At 35.6% G+C, this 23,910-nt stretch overlaps 1 protein-coding gene across 1 annotated transcript in view; it reads right to left on the bottom strand.

Annotated features, from left to right (window-relative positions):
* The window catches only part of FBXL7 (F-box and leucine rich repeat protein 7), a 503,869-nt gene that overhangs the window by 347,147 nt on the left and 132,812 nt on the right, over positions 1 to 23,910 (bottom strand). Inside the window, exon 2 of the mRNA XM_043975574.1 lies at positions 4,094 to 4,183. Within this exon, the coding sequence (XP_043831509.1) occupies positions 4,094 to 4,183 (90 nt within the window). The remainder of the gene's footprint in view (positions 1 to 4,093; positions 4,184 to 23,910) is intronic.

The following is a 23,910-nucleotide window of genomic DNA, read 5'->3' as shown; positions in this document are numbered from 1 at the left end:
TTAACATTCAAATTCTTTTTTTTTTTTAGTGAGGCAATTGGGGTTAAGTGACTTGCTGAGGGTCACACAGCTAGTAAGTGTTAAGTGTCTGAGGCTGGATTAGAACTCAGGTCCTCCTGACTCCAGGGCTGGTGCTCTATCCACTGCGCCACCTAGCTGCCCCCAAAAATTCTAATTCTTAAACAAATAATCTCAAGCTTTTAAAAGTTATGTAAAAACCCAAAGCAGGAAGTCAGCAAATTATTAAGAAGTTGAAGGTAAGTAACCATGATCTTAGCATCACAAATGACAGTACATAGAATCATAATATTTGTGGCCCAAAGGCACATGGAACTCCCCAACCATGTCATTTTCTAGATCAGTATATTGAGGCTTAGAAGAATTGAATAACTTGTCCATGGTCACACAGTAAATGAGAAAGCCAGGATTTGAATCTAAGATCTCCCATGACAGTTTGACAAGGAGGTAGGTGGCAGAGTGGAGAGTGTGTTGGACTTTGAATCAGGAAGTCCTCAGTCAGAATACTGCTTTAGACACTTACACAGGTAACATAACATCACTAGTATTTACATAAGTTTTACAATGTCTCAGGCACTGTGCTCAGTGCTTTACAATGATTATCTCATTTGATCCTCACAACAATCCTGGGAGGTAGTTGCAATTATTATCCCCATTCTACAAATGAGGAAACTGAGAGAAATAGAAGTTAACTGATTTGCACAGGGTCCTAGAACAAGTAAATGTCTGAGGCTGGATTTCCATTCAAGTCTGACTCCAGACCCAGTGTTCTATCTATTGTACTACCAGCTGCCCAGCTATTATTGTAACATATTATTATATTATACATATATTGTATATTGCATACTAAATAATTGTGTGGCCCTAGGAAGGTCACTTAACTGCTCTCAGCCTCTGCTTCCTTATTAGTAAAATGAGGATTATAATAGCACCTACTATTCGAGGCAATAACCTCATACAGTTACTGTGAAGAAACATTCTATATAAAGCACTTCACCCACCTTAGAATGATACAGAAATGTTTCCTATTACTATTTTTCTGCAATTGAAGATGAGAGTTATTTCTAGATTGAAGGAAACAGTGATAGTAACATATGATTAATATGATGATATGTAGACCTTCTGAAAGGCATAATTAAACTTTCCCTTTATTGACCCACTTATTATGTAACAGCAAGTGTCTACAACCATGTTTCTCAGCATGAGAGATGGTCATATATAGAGCTAAATTTCCTGTGTGAGAAATGTTGGAGATATGAAACAGTTATTCCTGACACATGGGTCTGGTGCTCTCTGGTCCATGCAGTATGCATTAGCACCAGCCACTGGTGTTCTATTCCATGTGACAGCCTCATTTCTGGGACCAATTATGTGACAAATAATCTAAGAATAAATGGTAATATGGCAAAGACTCAAATTAAAATGAGCAACACCTTCTTTGGAATTCTCAGTGATTTTTTTAAAAAATGCAAACACATAAAATACATTTACAAATGGTACTCTTATTAAATGAATTTCACTGAAGCATAAAACACTTTTCTTTTGGATTTTCAGACAAGGAAGGAAATGGATACTGTCTTCAACAATGATGGGGTACTGCTACTTAAAAGCTGGAAACAAATTCCACACTAATTTACCACAGTTGTGAAAAACTCTGTTTCAAATGAACTTCAGATTTTGCTAATTTTTCTACTGGTTCTATCCTCAGAATGACAGAAAATACATAGTGACAAAATTTATAAAACATTGGTTGAGCCAAACCCATAAGTAGTTTCTTGGGGGAATAACAAAATAAATGAAACTTTCAAGTCCCTGTAGAATTTTTCAAGGCACAAATGCAAACATTTGGAAACTTATAGAGTCCCACAGGCCCCCAAAGATTCAGTCTAGAGATTTGTCTTTTATTTTGGATAAGAGAAAAAAATAAAGTAACTGATGAAAGTCATGACTTAAAAACACAAAGACATTAATTCACAACTTCTTAGCTTTACATTTTTACTTTCATTCCAAACCAGAAAAATAAATTGTAATGACAGCAAAAAAAAAAGAAAGAAAGAAAGAAAGAAAAAGAGAGATAAGACTCCCTATGGAATTGCTGGTGATGCAAAAAATAGAGGTGTTTTTTTGGGAGATAGTCTCAAGTGCTAAGAACCAATTAATAATATTTACATACCACCTACTATAATTTTATAGGTGTATATGTGCATACACATTTATATGCATATTTATATATGGAGAAGGGGAAGAGAGAGAGAGAGAGAGAGAGAGAGAGAGAGAGAGAGAGAGAGAGAGAGAGAGAGAGAGAGAGAGAGAGAGAAGTACTTAAATCCACTCATTCCCTACTCCAACACTCCATTATTGAAGGGAGGTTCTCTAAGTCTATACTAGCAGTACAAGCTCTATCAAGATAGAAAGACTTTTAGTTTAGAGCCAGAAATGAATTATATATTTTTCATTCAGAGACCAGAAATGACAAACTCCTCCCTACCTTGTCATTATTTTCAATCCATACAATGTTTGTGATCTACATCAGTGGAGGGAAAGGGTGGATACCCCGGCCGCTAAGTGGTGGAGTGCTGGATTTGGAGGTAGAAACACCTGAGATCAAATACTACCTCAGACACTTAATAGCTGTGTAACTCTGAGCAAGGAACTTAACCCCTCAGTTTCAGTTTATTTATCTCTGAAAGGCAGAATAATAATAGCACCTATCCCCTCCATTAGGGATCAAAGAGATAACATGTCTAGTACTCTGCAAACCTTAAAGCATTATTTAAGCTCTTGCTGTTATTACATAGCCCTTAAAAATTTAATAAACTATTTTCCAGACAACAATTCTTCCTTTTGATCCTTACAACCACCAGGAAAAAATTGGTATGGTAGGTATAATTTTCCTGATGTACAAATGGGAAAACAGAGACTCAAAGGGTTAGGATCACACAGCATGTCAGTACCATAGGAGTGAGTTGATCTTGAGTTTTTTTCCTTATTCCATGTCCAACACTCTCACAGATCATAAGTTTTCCAGATCAAACATCTTTAGCTAATAATATATTAGTTCTAAATAGAATAAAGCCTCACCAAATAAGGTCTGAGACAAGTAGCAACAGAAGACCAGTATATTTCCCAAGTTTTGGTCAACAGGTAGTTTGAAACTTGGAGAAATAAATAATAGACCTTAATTAAGCATATCCATTTCACAACTAAATCAGATTGAAATGCATGAATTTGTATTTCATTATAAAGGTTTCTAATGGGTTGGACAGACAATTCTGCTATTGTAAACTGATCAAGTGTTATACAAATACTTATCTGGAAAGGAAGACTTCTTTGGAAAGGGAGTTTTTGAATTTTGTTTTAAACTGAGAATGAACAAGTCAGATTCCACAGATGGATCTACTTTACCCTAAATAACTACTGTCATAACAATTAGACCCCCACTCACCAACCAAATGAAGGAATAGCCAAGAGTTTCTCAAATGCAAGGAAGAGGCTGAATTCCAGGACCCAAGGTTAAACAAAGCCAATTTCTTCAACAAGAATATGGATGAGAAATGTCCCAGGCCCAACAGCATGGAACATTGCCCTCACTATCTAACAAAACATTCAAACACCCCTCTCTCCCCACCACCTTTGATCAGGTGAATTACAGAGCTCTGACCTTGGAACACTGTCACAAGTCCAAAATTCAAGTGCACAATTCCTGGCATGCTGGATCAAGCACAAATCAGGGATTTTACAGTTTTAGTTTTCTTCATAGAAAAGTGTGATACATAATACAATATGATCTTCTTATAAATCAGCCCATTATATTTTCATGAAACTCCAACATTAGCCTTGGAAATGAGAGATTTAAATCCCATCAAATCAACTTTTACACACAGCAACAGCAGTCCAAAAAAGAAAGAAAGGAAGAAATAAGGCACTTGGAAGACCTTTAGCTTTTTCCTTTTTAAAGAATCTCGTGAGCTCCCACTCAGTAGAACAGGCCTAAACCCCACACATTTTATCTTCCTTCCAAAAATAGCCAACGCTGTGAAAAGAAGGTCAAAGATAATGAATACCAGATGCCTACCTTCACTGGTAGCTGCATTTTTTTGAGCTTTGGTCGGTGTGTGATCTGTACTTGAACTCACGTCGGATGAGATGCTTGAGCTGCCTTTGCCTAAGAGAAATAAAATAAGTAGAAGTCATTGAATTTCTTAACTCCAGAACACCAGGCACATCCTGACTAGTGGACCACATCATCTCTTTAGTCTTATATAGAGGGATATTATAAAACAGAGATTTAGTTGTCTTACAAAACCATCAGCCTCAATAAATAGCCTTGATTCTATGCAATCTCAATGTTTTGAGGGCAGGTAAAGTTTCCTTTTTTGATTTATATCCCTGGCATATAGTTTAGTACTTTGCCTGCATAGCAGGTACTTTATATATGTTTGTTGAATGAATAACATTATCACTTTTCTTTTATTCACGTGTTGTTTTTTTTTCCTGGAGGTACAAAATTTGACCTATGTTATATCTAAAAAGGCCATATTGGTTCTACTGCAAATTCAGATGGGATTATTCACATAATCCAAGTTAATTATTTGAAAATATATTAAGTGAATGCTTTATGCATAACATGGTGTTAAGTGTGGTGTGATGTGGAAGAAGCTTTGCAAATGTTTTATAAAATATGATCCCTGCCTTCACGGGTCTCAAGGTCAGATAAATGGATTTATTAAGTTCCTACTGTATGTTAATTTTTTATCTGATGAAGATAACATGGTCTCTTACAGGCCAGAATACAAAATGTTTTCTAAGAAAGAATTTCCTAAAATAGGCTTCTAAGTGAGTTATGCTACCCGAGGCTCACAATAAACATGAAAAAGACCATTGGCAAGAGCTCCTGTTTATGTATCTACAGTAAACAAATTCTTGATTTTTCAACTACAAAAAAGGTAGCAAAAGAAAACAAATATAATCATATGATTTTATCATTTTAATAAAATAGGAAGGAAAGGGAAGGAATCTTTCATGTGGAGTAATAAGAAGGTCAGATGAACTATCATTTGTAGACTATGATGGTTATTTACCTGCCTCCAGGAATCCCTCCCCTCAAAAAACACCCTTATTTCTCACCATGAATAAAAGCAACAACCACAACAAAATCTATCCTTAACTCTCTGCCTCATCCAACTACCTTATCATCGTTTTTCTCTACAACACCAATACTGTTAAGATTCTTTTTAAAAAGCTGTCTACACAAAATAACTAGTTCTCCATATTCATCATCTTCCTAATACCTTGCCATTTGGCTTCTAACATATTCCAAATATTTTACTCCAACTGTTTTAAAAATCAATTATAATGGGGCAGCTAGGTGGTGTAGTGGATAAAGCACTGGCCCTGGATTCAGGAGGACCTGAGTTCAAATCCAGCCTCAGACACTTGACACTTATTAGCTGCATGACCCTGGGCAAGTCACTTAACCCCAATGGCCTCACCAAAAAAAAATATAAAAAAATATCAATGATCTCTTCCTATATAAATTGATTAGACAAAATGTTTATGGTCACTCAGGAAAAAGAGGTGGGTTCCAAAGTGTTTTTAGTATAGCACTAATTTAAAAGGAAAAAAATTCTACCCACCCTGTTGCTTACTTTGATCAGACCTATTCCTGGTTGGTTTATTGAGAGGCACTAGAGGTTTGCATAGACCAGATCAGTACATTTGCCAAAAAAACAAAAACAAAAACAAAAAACAAACCAATTTCCTCTTTTCTTCCTCAGCATAATACTGCATAGCCAGTTACATTTCTAGACCATTTGTTGTTAGAATTGGCCACTTAAGTCATACTTTGGGCTTCATTTCTCCAGACAAGGTAAAAATATGGACCTCTAATGAGGTGATTGATATAATATAATGAAGTAATCACTAATGATGATGATGATGATGATAATTAACATTTATATAGAGCTTACTATATGTCAGGTATGTCAAACACATTACAATTATTATCTCACTAAATAATCACAAAAAACCTGGGAAATATATGCTATTCTTATCTCCATTTTGCAGATAAGGAAACGAAGGCAAATAGAGGTTGTGACTTACCCAGGGTCACAAATCTAATAAATGACTGAGGCTGGATTTTAATTCAAGCCTTCCTGATTCCAGGCTTGGTACTCTACCCACTGCACAACCTAACTAGCCTATATATGTTGAGAATATGTGGTTAATAACTTTCCCATATGAATATGTCTATTAACTCAGTTTATATATTAACAATAAACTCCAGATTTAAATGCATCAAGTGAGAGATTTTCCATCTGTCCCTTGTAATAATAACCTGAGTAACACAAAAATGATGGGGGGTAGGTATTTTTTCAATGTCCAATTTCTCCTCTATATCCATGAAGTATTCTAGTTACATTTATTTTGTTCATTCAAAAGATATTTTTACCTTTTAAAATAAATTTTATCCCTTGTTGGTTAAGAATAACCCCTTAGTTGTATTTGTCTAAAGTATCTCCTTTCATTCTCTATTTTTAAAATTACTGTGACCTTTTATATTTGGATCACAAAATCATTTGAATTATATTGTGATATATTTTGTGTGATATTGGTCAAAATCTAATTTCTCCCAAACCACTTTCCAACTCTCCCAGAAACTGTTGTGCAAGAGGAAGTCCTGGTCCCAACAGTTGGTGTTCATTGGTTAATAGAATGCTATTCTTCAATGTTTGGTTGCTTCTTTGTCTCATTTAACTTGTTTATTCAATTATCTATTTTTCTAAGTTAAAATCAGTATCAAATATTTTTCATGATCAAATCTCTATAATTAGCTTGAGATATCAGGTCTCCTGCCATGCAAATAATTTTCATTATGTCTCTTGAGATTGTAGAGTTTTGTAATGTAAGATGTGAATAAGAAATGGAATTTTTAATCTTTTTTCTGTTTTTTATATTCAGAAAAGCTATTGTTTTTGTGGGTTTACTTTGAATCTATCTACTTTCATAATATCACTTCAGTCAGTTCATCATAGAATCTCTGTGATTATCTAAGTAATGCACATATCATCTCCAACTGAGGTAGTTTTTTCCTTACCTATGCCTATTTTTATTCCTTAACTTTTACTGTCATTTCATTATAGCTAAAATTTCTAGCACCATACCAAAAATAGCAATAATAATTGTTATTGTTGAGTTTAGCATTTGACCTTGTCAAATAAACTTCTAGTATTTCTCCATTTAATTTTTTTATTATTTTAGGCAGATATAAGGAAAGAATAACATATTCCAATATTTTGAGTGCATGTATGTGTACATTTTAACACAGGCTGACATGCATAAAATATGCTATGCTGTTGATTCTCTATAGTGCCTTTAAGCACAATAGAGTATTTTAGCTTATTTTTAAGCACATCTGGCTTTTTTTTTCCTGCTTTGTTTGAAATCATCATTACACCCCTGCTTTGTTGGATTTGGCTGAATGTCTTTCACCTCTCATTTTAACTATACAAGAGTATTTATGTTTTAATTATTTCTTGAAAAAGAAAAAAATCATCTTTTTTTACTCCCTCTTCCATTTTATAATTGAATTCATCCCATTCACATTCTTAGTTATGATTATTTAGTTTATTTTATGCCCAACATTTCCTATTATAATATTTTCTCCTGTTGATCTATCCTACTCTAAAAGAAAAAAGGGAACATGTCAAAAAGGGAAATAAAATCAGCACTAGTTATCTATAGTTAGAATGGTCTTATTACAAACTCAGAGATAAATTATAATCAGCCCGTTATATCTGAAATTGTTGGGGTTTTTGTATATGAGTATTTCATCTCCAAATCTACCCTTTTTGTCACTCCTTTATTTGTCTTTCTCCCTGCTTTGGTTCAGTTTCATGTTTATGTGTATTTCTACATTATATTCCTTTTTTCCCTTTAAATTTCTTTTGCTGGTCACAATGTCCCTTTGATCCCCCTATTTTCTGCCCTCCTTTCACTTATCTTCTCTATTCCTTTATTAAGGAATCTCCCCTACCCCCTTTCTTGTCCCTTTCCTTGCAAATTGACTACTGGAAATTCCCTACAGCATAACATTTAGCTTTGGAGAATATGTTATTTTTAGATGTGGGCCTTTTGGTATATCATATTACTCTACTCCCCCCCCCCTTTTTCATGTTTGTTTCAGAATATATAATGGAAATGCCACTGAAGTTTTAATACCATATATTTTGATTTCTTCACAAATAAAATTTCTCAAATTTTCTCATACTGATATAAACACTAAGTTGGCTCCCAGAAACCATCTTTTTAAATAGCTGCCCCTGCCAGATTGTATTCAACTCATTGAAACAATTGCTCAGCAGATAATTACTGTCAAGAGAATGTTCATAGTCAAGAAACAATCCAAGAGGGTTAGGTTTAAAGACACACCTTTCAAAGGAGTTATAGTAATTCATTTTCATATGGTAAGAGTGATTGAAAAGTAAAACCAGTAGTTATATCACTTAAACAGGAAAGTAAAATAGCTGCTATTTCTTTTCACCTTTACCCACTGCTCAAAATGAAAGGAAGTTCTAAAACCAAACTATTTTTATTGCTGCCCTCCCACTACCAACTCTCTTTTCTTCTCCTTTGGAAGGAAGGACACATGTCCTTGCAATGGTTCTACATGAAACACAGCTTCCAAGTTTCATGGCACTGAAATGATCATACATGTATTTACACAGTCATGTAATAAAACTTTCTCTTTGTCAATAGCCAAATGTGTAGGAGATGAATGAAAACAATTCTAAGCTCTGCAGTCCAAATAATATACAGAAAATAGAGGAAGAGGTAGTGGGGGAAAGGAGGCAAAGAAGCAAATAAGGAAATAAAAGATACGGAAAATTGCATTGAGGAATAGATACAAACATTATTCAATAAAGACCTGTCTTGATGAGTTATGGTGGCATGGAGGTTACCCTGGTTTTGAAAAGGCTACACCTATATAAGATGAGATCTGACAGGTTGCACAAGGCTTAAGGGGCTACTAGACTGCAATGAGCTGAATATATATCTTTTATTTGAGAATCAAAGGATCAACTGGGTTAACTGCAGAGCTCATCAAATGGTTGGCTGAAGAGAGCTGAATTTTTCAGTCAAAGAAATTTACGATGACCATCTCCTAAACTTAGAAGAATTATGATATTTGTTTGTAGTGAGAGGGACTACAATAATAAAAATCACAGGCAAAATACTGAACTACTGACAATTTAAAAAAGGAAAGGTGTATATGCCACCAAATTGGGAGAAAAGAGGGAAAACATACGACAGGAGAAGAAAAATGGATAATAAAAGTATCTGTCATTATTTAAGCTTTGCTAATCATTTAACATACATTTTCACATTTGACATTTCATTTTTTTCAGTCATGCTTGAGTCTTTGTGGCCCCATTTGAAGTTTTCTTTGCAAAGTTGTTTGCCATTGCCTTATTCAGCTCATTTTACAGTTGAGGAAACTTGAGTCAAACAAAGTTAAGTGACTTGCCAAGGGTCACATAGCTAGTAAGTTTCTGAGGCTGGATTTGAACTCAGGAAGATGAGTCTTCCTGACTTCACGCCCAGCATTCCATGTACTATGGCACCACCTAGATAACCAATATGATATACTAAAATGGCATAATGTTCCTCATCTGTAAAATGAGTGGGAGAAGGAAATGGCAAACCACTCCAGTATCTCTGCCAAGAAAACTCCAAATGGGATCACAAAGAGTGGGATACAACTGAAATGACTGAACAAAATATATTAGAGGACTATGCTCCCCATTTTGATTGGTAATTGAGGAAGGAAAAAACCCCAAGAGATTAAAACAGATTTGCATGTGTATTTTTTTTCACTTTGTATTCTTCATTATACAAGTAATATTTTTTTTCCTGGGTGGAGGAGTCAGGGAGATATATTGTGAAATGCAAGTGATATAAAAAACCAAAGATAACATAACTGATATAGGGAGCTCCTGGGTAATGAATTTCCCTCTTCCAAAGCTTATCTGCACCTTCTTTACATCTTCAATTCTTGGGGAATCACCAACAGCTCAAAAAGGTATTGAGAGGATTTGCCCAGGGTCACATGGCCAACATGTGTCTTGAGGCAAAACTTACTCCAGGTTTTTTCTAGCTTCCAGACTTGTTCTTTATCAGTTATACCATAATGTCCCTAGCCAAGCAAAAGACACCAATAGTTTTTAAAATCACAACAATGCATGAGTCCATATTCTAACAAATAACAACTTGAGAGGTAAAGATGTGATGCCACCAGATTATTTAAAAAAGAAAGAACTGAGGCTTGAATATATGCATTCAAGCCCATAACTGCCCCATATCCTGTCTACCACCTACAATATTCCACAACATCTACCCTTACTCATTTTGAGGCTGGTGGTTCCCTTTAATGATTTCTTTGCCTTTAAAGACTGCCTTTGATATTGATTTTAACTATCTTTCATGAACATAGTAATATATGAAAGTAGGACTCATACAATATAATTTCCCTAGATGCCTCAGTCCTCCTAGTCAATCCCCTTTTCTACTGCAGTTAAAATATTTTTTTCTTAGAGAAAATGGAGCAAAATAGAAAATCCAACATAAACATTATATATGAAATGTTAAATGATGTATACATTCATATATTATTCAATGTATATATAAATTACATTTATAAGAAGTCGATTTTAATAGAAGAAGGAAAGCTCTATATACCTATATAGCTATAGGTATAGCTATATCTGTATGCATTATATGCATATATATAACTAGAAATACTTAAATGAATATGCACATGTGTGTATGCAGAGGTATGTGTGCCTATATTACTAGTTGATTAATATTTTTCAGCACAGCAACTTAAACTATCAATCCCACCATGGAGCATTTTGCGATCTGCATAGGTAGACAGAATTTTTATGAAATCATAGATCCTTTACATAATGAAATATGCATCTGGTCTCCAATGTAGAGGTGACCTTTAGTCCTCTACTCTTGTAGGCTTTGATTAATGGCATGGTGACAGACTGTAGTTCAAGGACAAGCCAAGTTAGTTTGAAGATGCTCATGAAGAGAAATCTAAATGCAAAACTTTGGGGGCTGAGGGCACCATAATTCATGGTATTATCTAGAAAGTTGTAGATGGTTTGGAATCTGCATCACTAGAGAAATCACCAATGAAACCACAGGTATTGTGATATATCGTATATGTGTAAACACATTTGTATGTACATGCATACACAAATATACATGTGCATACATACAGGTTCAGTAAATAACCAAAATAGATTGTACCTATTTAGATATTTACATTCTCAATCTAATAATGTATGTCTTTATTTGCTGGATTCTGCCTTCATCAGAGACTTATAGAAGAATATTATGAGTATTTTTATGTTATTGTTATTATTGTTGACAAGAAAATAATAGCAGTAATTCACATGTACATAGTGTTTTACAATTTACAGAGCAATTTTCTCAAAACCGTTCTATGAGGTATACATTATAAGTGGTTTTATTTCCATTTTATAAGAAAGACATTGAGTCAGGGAGCCTAGAGTACTGATTTATTTCAAGTGACTTGGTCATTGCTACTGCTAATAAAGGGCAGAGTGATGCTCAAAATGTGGCTGTCTGCAACCAAATCCCTTCCCCTTTCTTTCTCTTGGCACTGTCTCTCATTAAGCATATCAGGACTGTGCTTGTGGAGGCTGGCAAAGTGATAAGTTGTATTCTGTTTTCTCTTTCTAAAGACTAATTATCACCTTTTCTCTATGCTGAGAACCTTTTAAAAGGACAGAGATATAAGGGGGTCATTAGGTTTAGAATAGAAATGACTCAGAAATCAGTGTTGCTAAAAAGCTGATCCCTCCCCTCTCTCCTCCCCCCACATTAACTCTAACATATGCATAAGTATATGTATATCTTTTTTTGTTTGGAGAAAGTTAGCTGATATCATATTTCTATCACTTGTGTAAACCTATTATCATAGGAATGTTACTAAGAGACTTTTCTAGTCTGCTATTCCAATCATGCATTCCTTGGGGTTCTGCATTACAGTATGCCTGGTTTTCATAATGTTCGGCTGTAAGAAGATGGTTCTTTAAGAGGTGCCACTTTGGAAGAGGATTTCAAGTTTTTTTAATAGTAAAAAACCCACAAGAACATGCAAGATTAAGTTACTTCTCCAGTTTATTCTGAATAGCTTAACTTTGTAGGTATAGCTACTTAAAAATAAAATGGGCAACATTTCCCTTCTCTTTTATTATTACATAAGGAGGGTCAAGGGCATGGTAGGGGAGTTCAAACAAGAAATATGTTTTATTTGAATTCAGGGGACCCATGGCTTATGATTCATTTTGGCTTCTACACTTCACGCTCCAAGAAATCACATGCAAAAGTGATTTACTCTATCAACTATATTTCCAGGACCAAGCTAGTTACATGGATTGTACTCATGGCCATGAATGTCAAGACTTCCCATACAGTTGTAGATTCACACACCACCATGACCTACATGTTGGCAGTAGCTCCTTATTAATCTGTGCTGTTCTCATTTTCAACCTGCCAGTCACAGCATCAGTACTCTGTGGAGGATGGGCGTAATACTGAACAACCACAACAAAAAGGGGAACTTTTCAATTTTGAGGGCTGAGATAAATGGAGGGTGGTAGAAGTCCTATGTGCATCATTCCCTGCTCTTTCCCTACTCTTTTTGAATCAGTTATTTAACTTCATCCCTTGTTTAGCAGTCTTTACACAAAAAATATTGGTGATCTCAGAGAGGAATTTGGCTATGTATGGAATCAGAGAACCAGGATTGAAATTTCAGTTCTACTGCTTTGACCTTGAGCAAGTCACTTTACCACTCTGGGACTCAATTTACCCACTTGTAAAGAATGGAGCTGGACTAGATGATCCAGAGATCCCTACCCCCACCTTTTCCTTTATCACCCCTATGATTCTATGACCACTAAGACTCAATTTAAATGTAAAACACTTCTTCCATGAAACTTTGTCTGATATGTCATGGTTGAGTGATTTTACCTTCATCCATATTCAGGATACCTTTGAAATTGTCACATATACTCCTTATATTTTAATTTGTAGTATGAAACTGATAAGATTTGCCCCATATGAAGCAATTCTAGGCCTCTATCAGCTTGGGTGGGGTCTAGATTCTTTCTCTGATATTATCTTCTTTTAAATCTTCACATTTATTTATTTATTTGAAGTTTTGAGTTCCAAATTCTATCCCTCTCTCATTCCCACCGACCTCAAGGTGGTGAGCAATCAGATATGGGTTATACATGTTCAATTATGTAAAACATTCCCTAACTGCCATTGGCATTCCCTCCATCTCCAATTCTTAGCCACCACAAAGAGTTGACATAAATATTTTTGTAACATTTTTCCTTTTCTCTTTTTCATAGTTCATTTTTTTGTTTTGTTTTGTTTTTGGTGAGGCAATTGGGGTTAAGTGACTTGCCCAGGGTCACATAGCTAGTTATGTGTTAAGTGTCTGAGGCCAGATTTGAACTCAGGTCCTCCTGACTCCAGGGCCAGTGCTCTATCCACTGCACCACCTAGTTGCCCCTGTTTCATTTTTCTTACAGGGCAATGAGGGTTAAGTGGCTTGCCCAAGGTCACGCAGATAGGAAGTGTCAAGTGTCTGAGGTGGGATTTGAACTCAAGTCCTCCTGAATCCAGGGCCGGTGCTTTATGCACTATGCAACCTAGTTGCCCCCCCACACTTACTATTGTTAACTCTTTCACTCCAGCCTATTCCCTTCCCCATGATATTAAATCTATTAGCTATCTTCTTTTACCCTATCCCTCCTTAAAAGGGATTTGCTTCTGACTTCCCCCTCCCCCACTCTGCCCTCTCTTCTTTCACCCCTCCCTCTTTATCCCCTTCCCCTCCTACTTTCCTGCAGGGTTAGATAGATTAATCCATACAATTGAGTGTATATGTTAATCCCTCCCATCAATAGGATTAAGGTCTTTGAGCCAATTCTGATGAGTGTAAGGTAAATTTGCTACCCCACTCCTCCTCCATTTCTCCCCCTACTCCATAAGTACTTCCCCATTTCTTTCACTTGGGATTTCATCCCATGCTACCTCTCCCATTTCCCCTCCCCCAGTGCCGTCCTCTCACCCCTCAATTTTACCCTAAAGATGTCATCATGGGGCAGCCAGGTGACACAGTAGACAAAGCACCCACACTGGACCCAGGAGGACCCGAGCCCAAATCTAGCCCAAGTCACAAGACATTCACCCACTGCTTGTCCATAGGCATGTCACCTAAATCCAACCACTCCACACATACAAAAAACAAGATAAACAAAAAATAAATGCTTTAGAGATATCATCTCTTCATAATAAATTCCCACCTGTGCCCTCTGTCTAAATTTATTTCTATCATCTGCCCTAATACTGAGAAATTTCTAGTGAGTTAGAGGTATCATCTTCCCATATAAGAATGTAAGCATTTTAAACTTTTAACATCCCTCTTGATTTCTTTTTCCTGTTTACCTTTTTATGTTCCTCTAGGGTCTTGTATTTGAAAGTCAAATTTTCTATTCAGTTCAGGTCTTTTCATCATGAGAAGTGAAAGACCTCTTTTCCATTGAAGTTCCATTTTTTCTCCTGAAAGATTATGCTCAGGTTTTTTTGGATAGGTGATTCTTGGTTGTACTTCCAATTTCTTTGCCCTCTGGAATATTATATTCCATGCCCTCTGATCCTTTAATATAGAAGCTGCTGGATCTTGTGCTATCCTGACTGTGGCTACACAGTGCTTGAATTGTTTCTTTCTGGCTGCTTGCAATATTTTTTCCTTGACCTGGGAGCTCTGGACTTTGGCTATAATATTGCTGGGAGTTTTTATTTTGGGATCTCTTTCAGGAGGTGATCAGTGGATTCTTTCAATTTCTATTTTACCTTTTGCGTCTAGAATATCTGGGCAATTTTCCCTGACAGTTTCCTAGAAGATGATGTCTAAGCTCTTTCCTTGAGCATGGTTTTCAGGTAGTCCAATAATTTTCAAATTATTTTTCCTTGATCTATTTTCCAGGTTAGCTGTTTTTCCAAGGAGATATTGCACATTGCCCTTTATTATTTTTTTAAATTACTTTGGATTTGCTTTATTGTGTCTTGTTTTCTCATAAAGTCACTACCTTCCATTTGTTCAATCCTAATTCTTAGGAAATTATTTTCTTCAGAGAGCTTTACCATTTGGCTTTTCAAGCTTTTAACTTTTTTATGACTTTCCTTCATCACTTACTTTTCTCTTTCCATTTTTTCCTATACCTCTCTTACTTTTCCCTCTACCTCTATTACTTTATCTTCAGTCCTTTTTGAGTGCTTCTATGACCTGAAACCAATTCATATTGTTCTTGAAAGCTTTGGATATAGGAGCCTTGATGTTGCTATCCTCTTCTGAGGGTGTACCTTGATCTTCCTTGTCACTAAAGAAACTTTCTATGGTCCTCACCTTTCTCTGTCTGCTCATCTTAAAAGTCTTTTCCCTGAATTTTAACTCCTTAAAGTGAGGCACTACTAGTCAGGGTTGGGCTCTACTCCTGCCCTGGCACAGCAGTCCTCTTCTGCCAACCTTCCAAGCTGTCTTTGCCTGGAAAATAATCTCAGCCTGTTCTTTTGTGGGTTATGCTGCTCCAGGAATTATCCTATGGCATTATTTGGAGGTTTTTTGTAACAATCATATCATGAGTTCTGAGAGTTTACTCTCTCTGATATCATCTTGACCAAGAGTTGAGTAACTTGAGTCATATATCCTCAGACTTCATTTTAATGTAACACACCTCCAAATCATGTCATGTCAAATTAGATTTGATTGCTATGTGGTGAACCTCTTATGGTTAGAAGGGTTTATAAACTGAAATCCCACCTCCATTAGGGGTCTTTGGTCAGAGTGACTACCAAATGACCATCCTTTTATTAGTAATCTGATGGCCTATTAATAGAATGGCTAAATTACCCAGAAACTATGTATCTCACATTTTTAATCATCACAGTTCATAAATGTGGGAAGAAGGGAGAGAAGAAAGCAATGGTAGAAGAAGCATTTTATCATATGCATTAAATAGAAGTGTAAATGGAAATTTGAGGTCTGGGGATGTCTATAACTAAGATGATAATAGGATCATCAAACTAGAGTTTTAAGGGAATCATGTTCTCTGACTGATATGAGGAAGTTTTATGAAGAAGCAGTAGCAAAGGGGCAGGCTAGGTTGCACAATGCATAGAGCACATGCCCTAGATTCAGGAGGACCTGAGTTCAAATCCGGCCTCAGACAGTTGACACTGGCTGTGTGACCCTTGGCAAGTCACTTAACCCCAATTGCCCCCCCGCCAAAAAAAAGAAGAAGCAGTGCCAAAGACTTGGGGAGAAAGAGGTGAAGACAACTAGGCATTATAATGGATAGAGTACAAGATTCAGAATGAAGATCTGAATTCAGATCTTGCCTTTAGACCAAATCATTTAAACTGTGAACATTTAGTTTCCTTTTCTATACAATTAGGTTGTTGTATTCTCAGTCGCACCTAAGGTTCTTTCCCACCTCTAACTTGATGTTCCTGGGTGCTTGTTGAATTTTTCAATGGTTAAACAAAATGTGGTAAATTGATAGAAAACTATGGTGCATGAATGTGAAAGAATATTACTGTGCTATAAGAAATGATAAATATGAAGAATTTGATGGAGAAAGGGAAGATATATGAAATAATATGGAGTGAAGAAAACAGTATATAATATTACAAACAGTATAAACAAAAAGAACAATAAAATTAACCCCACCATATCAAGGATCACCAAGATTGTACCCAGAAAAGAGTTTAGAAAATGTGTATCACTTCCTTCTCTTCGGGGGTGGGGGTGGGGGACTATGAGTCCAGAGTATAAAATACCACGCATACTATATCAGATACAGTTGAATGAGCTGGTTGGGTTTTCTCGACTGATTTATTTTTGCCTTTATAAAAGCATATTTGTTACAAGGGATATCTTTAGGGGAGAGTGAAATATTGAGAAATAAATGTGATGTAAGAAAGAAAGGAAGTTGCTAGAATTCATAGTAATTTACAGACCATGAATTTTGTATTCTTCAAGTGTTTATCATTTATTGCTATTTTTTTCTAGTGGAGCTCAGATGACATGCTGCTTATTGCTAGAGGTGGTGGTAGGGGGTTGCTGACCTGCTTCTTATTGCTATACTTAAGAGGAGAGTTGTCTCTACTTGGAAGTCAGACTAGAGAGCATGCTCATGGAGAGAACTTAAAAAGTCCTACTGCATCCACACAGATTCTCCTCTGGAGAAGCCAGAAGCAAAGGAGTTAAATGGATTGGAATGCAAACAGATGATTAAACACAGCATTGTATTGCTTCCAGGCAGAGCTATATGGCAGGTCTTGCTGACTGCAATGAATCTATAGCAGCAAACAACAGATGTCACAGTTGCTAATTGAACTGCTCACAAAGATCATGGAGAACACAACACATACCTGCTGAAAAACTAGCATCTTCAAATGCCTAAGCAGCTTTGGCTGGAGGAGAGCATACGGTAGCTGCCAATGGGGTTTTCTTTCCCTTGTTGACCATTATGCCATATGCAAACTTATTACATTCTATTTAGGAAAGACAAGTGCTTTCTAGCATTGGATGAAATGGCTTCAAGTCAAACTTCCAAGGAAAAAACCTCTGAATCGAAATCTAGAGCAAGGAGAAGCACAGTTGAGTGGTGGGAAGAGTCTTGGACCTCTTGAATTAAAAGATAAAGATTCAAATGCTGCCACTTTCCCTCCATAGTTGGGTGGCTGAGGTAAGTCACACAACATTAATAAATCTCACTTGTCTCCCTCACAGTATCATTGTGAAAAAAACACAGTGTAGGTTTTAATGCATTATATAAATGAGAATTATTGTCATTATATTGTTTATTTGTCACAAGATATGGAGAGGTACTTTTCTTTTCTTTTTATACATTTCTCAGAGGTTGAATAGTTTGATATCAGCAGTGATTTTTTTCTATGTATTGATCCCAGTCTCCTTCTCTTGGTGGTATATGTGTGTATAATTGTCCCAGGCATCTCTACAAATTCTCAATGTGCTTCTAAGACATAACAATTTCTGATAAGCAAAAAGAAATAATAATAATAGATGATTTATCATTTTGGGTGCAGAAATACTTAAGTGGGATGATCTATCCACACGCACAGATGTTTTACGAAAATCAATTAAAAGTCAGCAAGGTATCTTGAGCTTCTCTCCCTACCCCCAAACTGAACAAACAAAGGTAAATCTTTTTTTTTTTTCCTACAATCAATATTCTTGATCCATGGTTCAGCTGATTTTACTTCAGTGCCTATTTAGATGTAGATTAGTACAAAAGAAAGAATACTGGATTTAGAGTCAGAAGAAATCTGGCTTCCTCTCCTGCCTCTGATTTACTGTGTAATGATGGACAGGCAAGATTCTAAACCTCTTTGAACCTGTCGCCTCATCATAAAATGATAACAATAACGATTACAGTGCTTGCCTTCACATCTATCCCCAGCCTCCTTTCCAGCTTTCCTTTATGTCATCTTCCCCCATTTAAATATAAGTTCCCTGAGGGCAGGGACTGTCTTTCTTGTATTCAAATTATTAGTGTCCAGTGCCTGGCACATAGTTGGTACTTAGTACATCCCTTCATCTATCTATCTATCTATCTATCTATCTATCTATCTATCTATCTATCTATCTATCTATCTATCTATCATCTATCCATCCATCCATGCATCCATCTATGTCTTTCCCTCCCTCACTGTATTGCTGTGTCAAATAAAATAACATATGTACAAAGTCTTACATATTACAAAAATTTAATGTTACTATAAACTCCTTTACTCTTTTGCTTGTTGGTCAGCATGCCTTCACCTAACTGTTGAGCTAACATTTCAAATCTTTCAAAGAACATGGTAAAATTTCTATAGTGATACTTTGGCTAGAAGTTTTACCATGTTCTTTGAAATATTGTTTTCATATTATGAAAAGCCAATTGTAAAACTCTGAAGACCCACAAGGGGTCCTCTGGGATGTCACTGTGTCTTAGAATGCTATGTAAATTCCAGCTATAATTTGTATCAAATATTTACTAAGTGCCTGCTCTGACAAAGCACATAACGGATGGAGGTGGATTTCAGAAAAAATCCAAAATATTCATTCCTATAAAGAATTTGGTCTAGTTAAATAATAATGCAAGAAAATTATGATGAGAAACCACAAAATATAGAGTTGGAAGACCCCTTAGATTCTATCTAATATAACTGCTGCATTTTACAGATGAGGAAGCTGGAAACCAGAGAAAGTAAGTGACCTGACAAAGTTCACGCCTTCAATAAGCACCAGAACTAGGCTGAACTCAGGTGCTTTGACTGTAAATCCACTACTCTTCACACACTGCAATCATGAAAGAGAAATGAAGTAAAATGGATTATAGCTAATTATTTAATATAACAGATTCCACTCCTTACTTGTGCAATTACAATTTTATAGTAATGATAAAACTGGTTAATTTGGATGAAAATAGACAGAAACCTGAGGGATTTATCTGGAATGAAACAGTCCTAGTTCTGATTAAAATGCAAGAGAGGCTAAAAAGGCTCTGGATGCAATCTAGGGACAAACCTCTCTCTGACCTCAGCAAAGCTGACTAGGAATTTCAAATTGGAAAGGACAGAATGATCATCATTTGTCCTAAGACAACATATCCTCCATTCTCTACATCCAAATTTAAAAGACCTTTCATCTTTCTGGCTGTATCCTCCAGAGCCTGCATTCTGCTGACACAGCCAATGAGAGCAGAAGGTCACTTCCAGACCACAATGAGGCATCACACTGGGATTTTCATGGAGGAAGTCTTTAAGTATGTCAGAAGAAAAGAGAGCCCAATGAATACAGTCCAAGACATGCCTTTGCATAAAGACAGTGCCCATAGTGTTGAAAAGAGAATTTTTGCAACCAGCTCCTTACTTTGCCTCATCAGAATCAAGATATGAGTGTTGCTTTCCATTGCCTTTTTCTCCCCTTAGGGATCAGAAGTAAGTGATGTAGCCAAAAAATTAAAAAGCATGTCGTACCTTTTCTGGAAGAAAAATGCAACATACAACCCTGTTCCCTTTCTTTGGATTTCACCTCTTGTTTAATAGACCAGAAAAGGAATTCTGAGAAGGATCCACAGTAAACCAAGCCTTGTTATTCCTGGATTTGTTAGTGTTTTTTTCTCATGGATAACTTAGTGCTGTCAGTTTGAAAGCTATTTTTTGTTTTTGATTTTGTTTTTGTGGCCAGAAGGAGGTATCAGTGGGTTTTACAACATAGCTTCTGTTGCACTTCATGTGAAGTTTGATTTAGTAACTGGCTGAAGAGGGAAGAGTGGGGCAAGGTCTGTGCATTTTCAAAATATGTGTTTTTCTAACAATATAGCTATGCAATTTTTACCTCTTTTGGCTTCCCAGATTATGCTCAGCTTCACTAGAATTTAGTCAGGGAGCTAGGTGGCCAAGTGTATGGAGTGAGGAACATGGAGCCAGGAATAACTAGGTTCAAATCTTGTCTCTTAAAGTCCTTAGTTTGTGAAGCCTTTGACAAATCATCTAATGTCTCTGTACTTGTTTCCTTATCTGAAAAATGGACCTAATCATAGAATCTACCTCAGAGAATTTTTAGTGTCAAATGAATTAAAATATGTAAAGTGCTTTGCAAGCCTTAAAGTATGATATAAAACCTATTTAAGCAGTCATACAAATGAATGGTTTTGATATAGTCAACTGGACAGCCTGCATGCTTGGTAGGTTACTAAGACTATGCCTTGCTTTACTTACTAAGAAATAAGATGAGAAACAGGAAAATTCATATTCAATAAAAAGATCAGATAATGATTTAACCACTTTCCCCAATCACTGTGTTTTCCATTACTCCCCAACTTGACAGAATTTAATGCATCTCACTTCATGGGTTGCTTCTGATTCTTAAATGGACAGAAGGTTTATTGGAGAGGCTAGCACCTGCTCCAGTGAGCATCACGACCCAACCCACCCGCAACAGTACCTTGTGCAATTCCGATTAAAAAAAAGAGTCAAAACAGATGTCACCTAACATAAAGACAGATTTGGATGATCCTGACAGAGGGTCCTTCACAGCTGGGTTTCTGACTGAAGATTGATGATATGATCAGAACAAAGGACATTTTAACATCCATTTGTATAGAATAAGATTTTGTATAGAGTTGTATTTGCAAGAATTTGTAGGAAATAAGAGTCTTATATTTTAAAATATAACATATTCTGAGTAATATATTCCTTATTTTTCTTAACTCTATCACCAAAATGAAAGATAAAAAAGTCCCTTTAACAAGATGACCTTGAGAACCAAATACTTAACCCAAGGGCATCAAACTTAACTCATGGAAATATTGATCATCCGATAGAATCCTTGACAATCAAATGTTATCCCCCCCAACCCAAATTTTAACATTGCTATATATTTCTTTCCTCTTTTCCTTATTAGTCAGCATGCCCTCACATGAGTGTTGAGCTATCATTTCAAATCTTTCAAAGGACATGGAAAAACTTTTAACCAAAGCATCACTACAATCCATATTGATATATTTTTCATATTATGGAAAGTGAGATGTAAAACACTGAAGACTCACACATGGCCTTCTGGGATCCCATCAGACACTTATTAGCCTTACATATAAAAGTCCAAGACTAATTTCAAATAGAAGAGGGGCAGTCTCATATAAAAAGAAAAGTTTTGTCTTTCCCATACCTTTGTTTTAGGAAAAGTTCACATATAAAAGATCCAAAAAAGGATATAATGTACAATAGTTTAATTTGATCAATGAAAGTATATGTTATCATGGTTTGCTTCAATTCCCATTATCCCTTTTCCTCACCCTTCCTCATTCTTTTATGTTTTTCTTTTATCTTGGCTTCTCTTCATTCTGCCTCTACTTCCTTTGTATAAGTTGCTTTTCATTCCATTCCATTTCTCTTCTTTTAATTTCTTCTTCCTATTTTTCTTTCTTATTTCTACTCTCTTTCCTAAACTCCATTATAGATTTCTGTTCTATATCTTTGCTCTCTCATGTATTTTCTTGAATACTTTTTATATCACAGAATTGACATTGTTTCAGTATTCAAAATGCTTAAAGAAAAACAACTATGAATTTTACTTAATTAGCAAAAATAAAATTTATGGAAAGCTGGAATGAAAATATTTTAAGTAAATAAATCATAAAAAGAATTAATTTTTATTTTATTCAAATATATGCAGAATCACCAATGACAGAGGAATGAGAGGGAAAGTTACATTTTGCCAATTCATTGAAAACACATTAACAAATATATTGGCATTTGTAATTACTATATTCACTTTTTAGTGCATGCATGATAAATGATTACTTATATTTTCCTGTTTTATGGTTTACAAAATGTTTTCCTCATAAAATCCCTATGAGGAAAGTAGTATTAATATTATTATAACCATTTTTCAGAGGAGAAAACTCAAGCCCAGGGAGGTAAAATGACTTGCCCAGGGTCAAATTATTAAAATGTCATAAATGGGACTTGAAACCATAATTTTCACTCTAAGACCAGTGCCTTTTAAAAGCTTTTTTACTCTTAAGTAGAATATATTTCCATTTTTATACAATTAATTTATTAAAGACATATATTTTTGCTTAGATACAAGCAAAGTCCTATTGCCAAAATCCCATGCAACAAAACTCCCCATTCATCCAGAAGGCCTAAAGGGAGCATGTTTTCTTTATTAATATCATTACAATAGATATTATTAAACAATGGAAAAAAAATACTGTGCAACAAGTGCTTTCCCTGGTTACTTATCCATATTATAATCATTCCTTTTAAGGGAAATATCTGACTCTGGTGTTTCCCTAGGAAGGTAAGGAAAAGAATCTTGACCTGAGGTACCATGGGGTAGTGAAATCATTACTTCGATAGAAAAAAGCCACTGAGCTGAAGCAGGAAGGGGGTTTAAATTCCATCCTTGTAGCTAATCAATGTGTGACCCTAAGCAAGTCACTTACCCTATGAATCTTGGTTTACTCATCTATAAAATGAGATTTGATGAGGTTATGCCTAATGTACCAATTCTAAAATTCAGGGACCTGAATCTTTGTTCCTGTTGACTTCTCTAACTAGGAGAAAAAGGCATTAAGAGCTGTAGGGTTTTATTGAAATGTTTAGAGATATCTTATTTATATTTACTATATTTCAAGTGCAGAGAACTTTTTTTAAATGAGGAGGTGTTTCCCAACTAAATTGAAAAATAATACAAAATCCAACTTAAAACATTTTAAAAGAAAATGTCCCAGACATCTAGAACTGTAAATATTATTACACTGGGTCTGGGAAGATGAGTGGGTGAGAAAGGGAGCATAAAAAAACTAAGATGACTTAAATCTTTGTGAAAAAAGACATTTCTATTCAATACAAAAATTAAAGTTATGTCAGGAAATATTCATTAAGTACCTACTATGTTCCAGGGACCATGTCAAGCACTAAAGAGCAATGAAAGGCCACCCCCTCCTCTGAAAAAACACCCTCCAAAATAAACTCAACTCCCTGTTCTCAAGGAACTCACAATCTAATGGATATAACAACATGCAAATAACTATGCACAAGTGAGATATTGTTGTCCAGTAATTTTTTTAATCTTGTTCAACTCTTTGTAACCCCATTTGGGGTTTTCTTGCAAAAGATACTAGAGTGGTTTGCCATTTCCGTTTCCAGCTCATTTTACAGAGGAGGGACTGAGGCAACCACAGTTAAGTGACTTGTCCA

Source organism: Dromiciops gliroides, chromosome 1 (genome assembly GCF_019393635.1).
Source record: "Dromiciops gliroides isolate mDroGli1 chromosome 1, mDroGli1.pri, whole genome shotgun sequence".
Lineage (NCBI taxonomy): Eukaryota > Metazoa > Chordata > Mammalia > Microbiotheria > Microbiotheriidae > Dromiciops > Dromiciops gliroides.
Note: the sequence above shows the minus strand (reverse complement) of the source record. Positions and strands in the feature narration are given on the sequence as shown.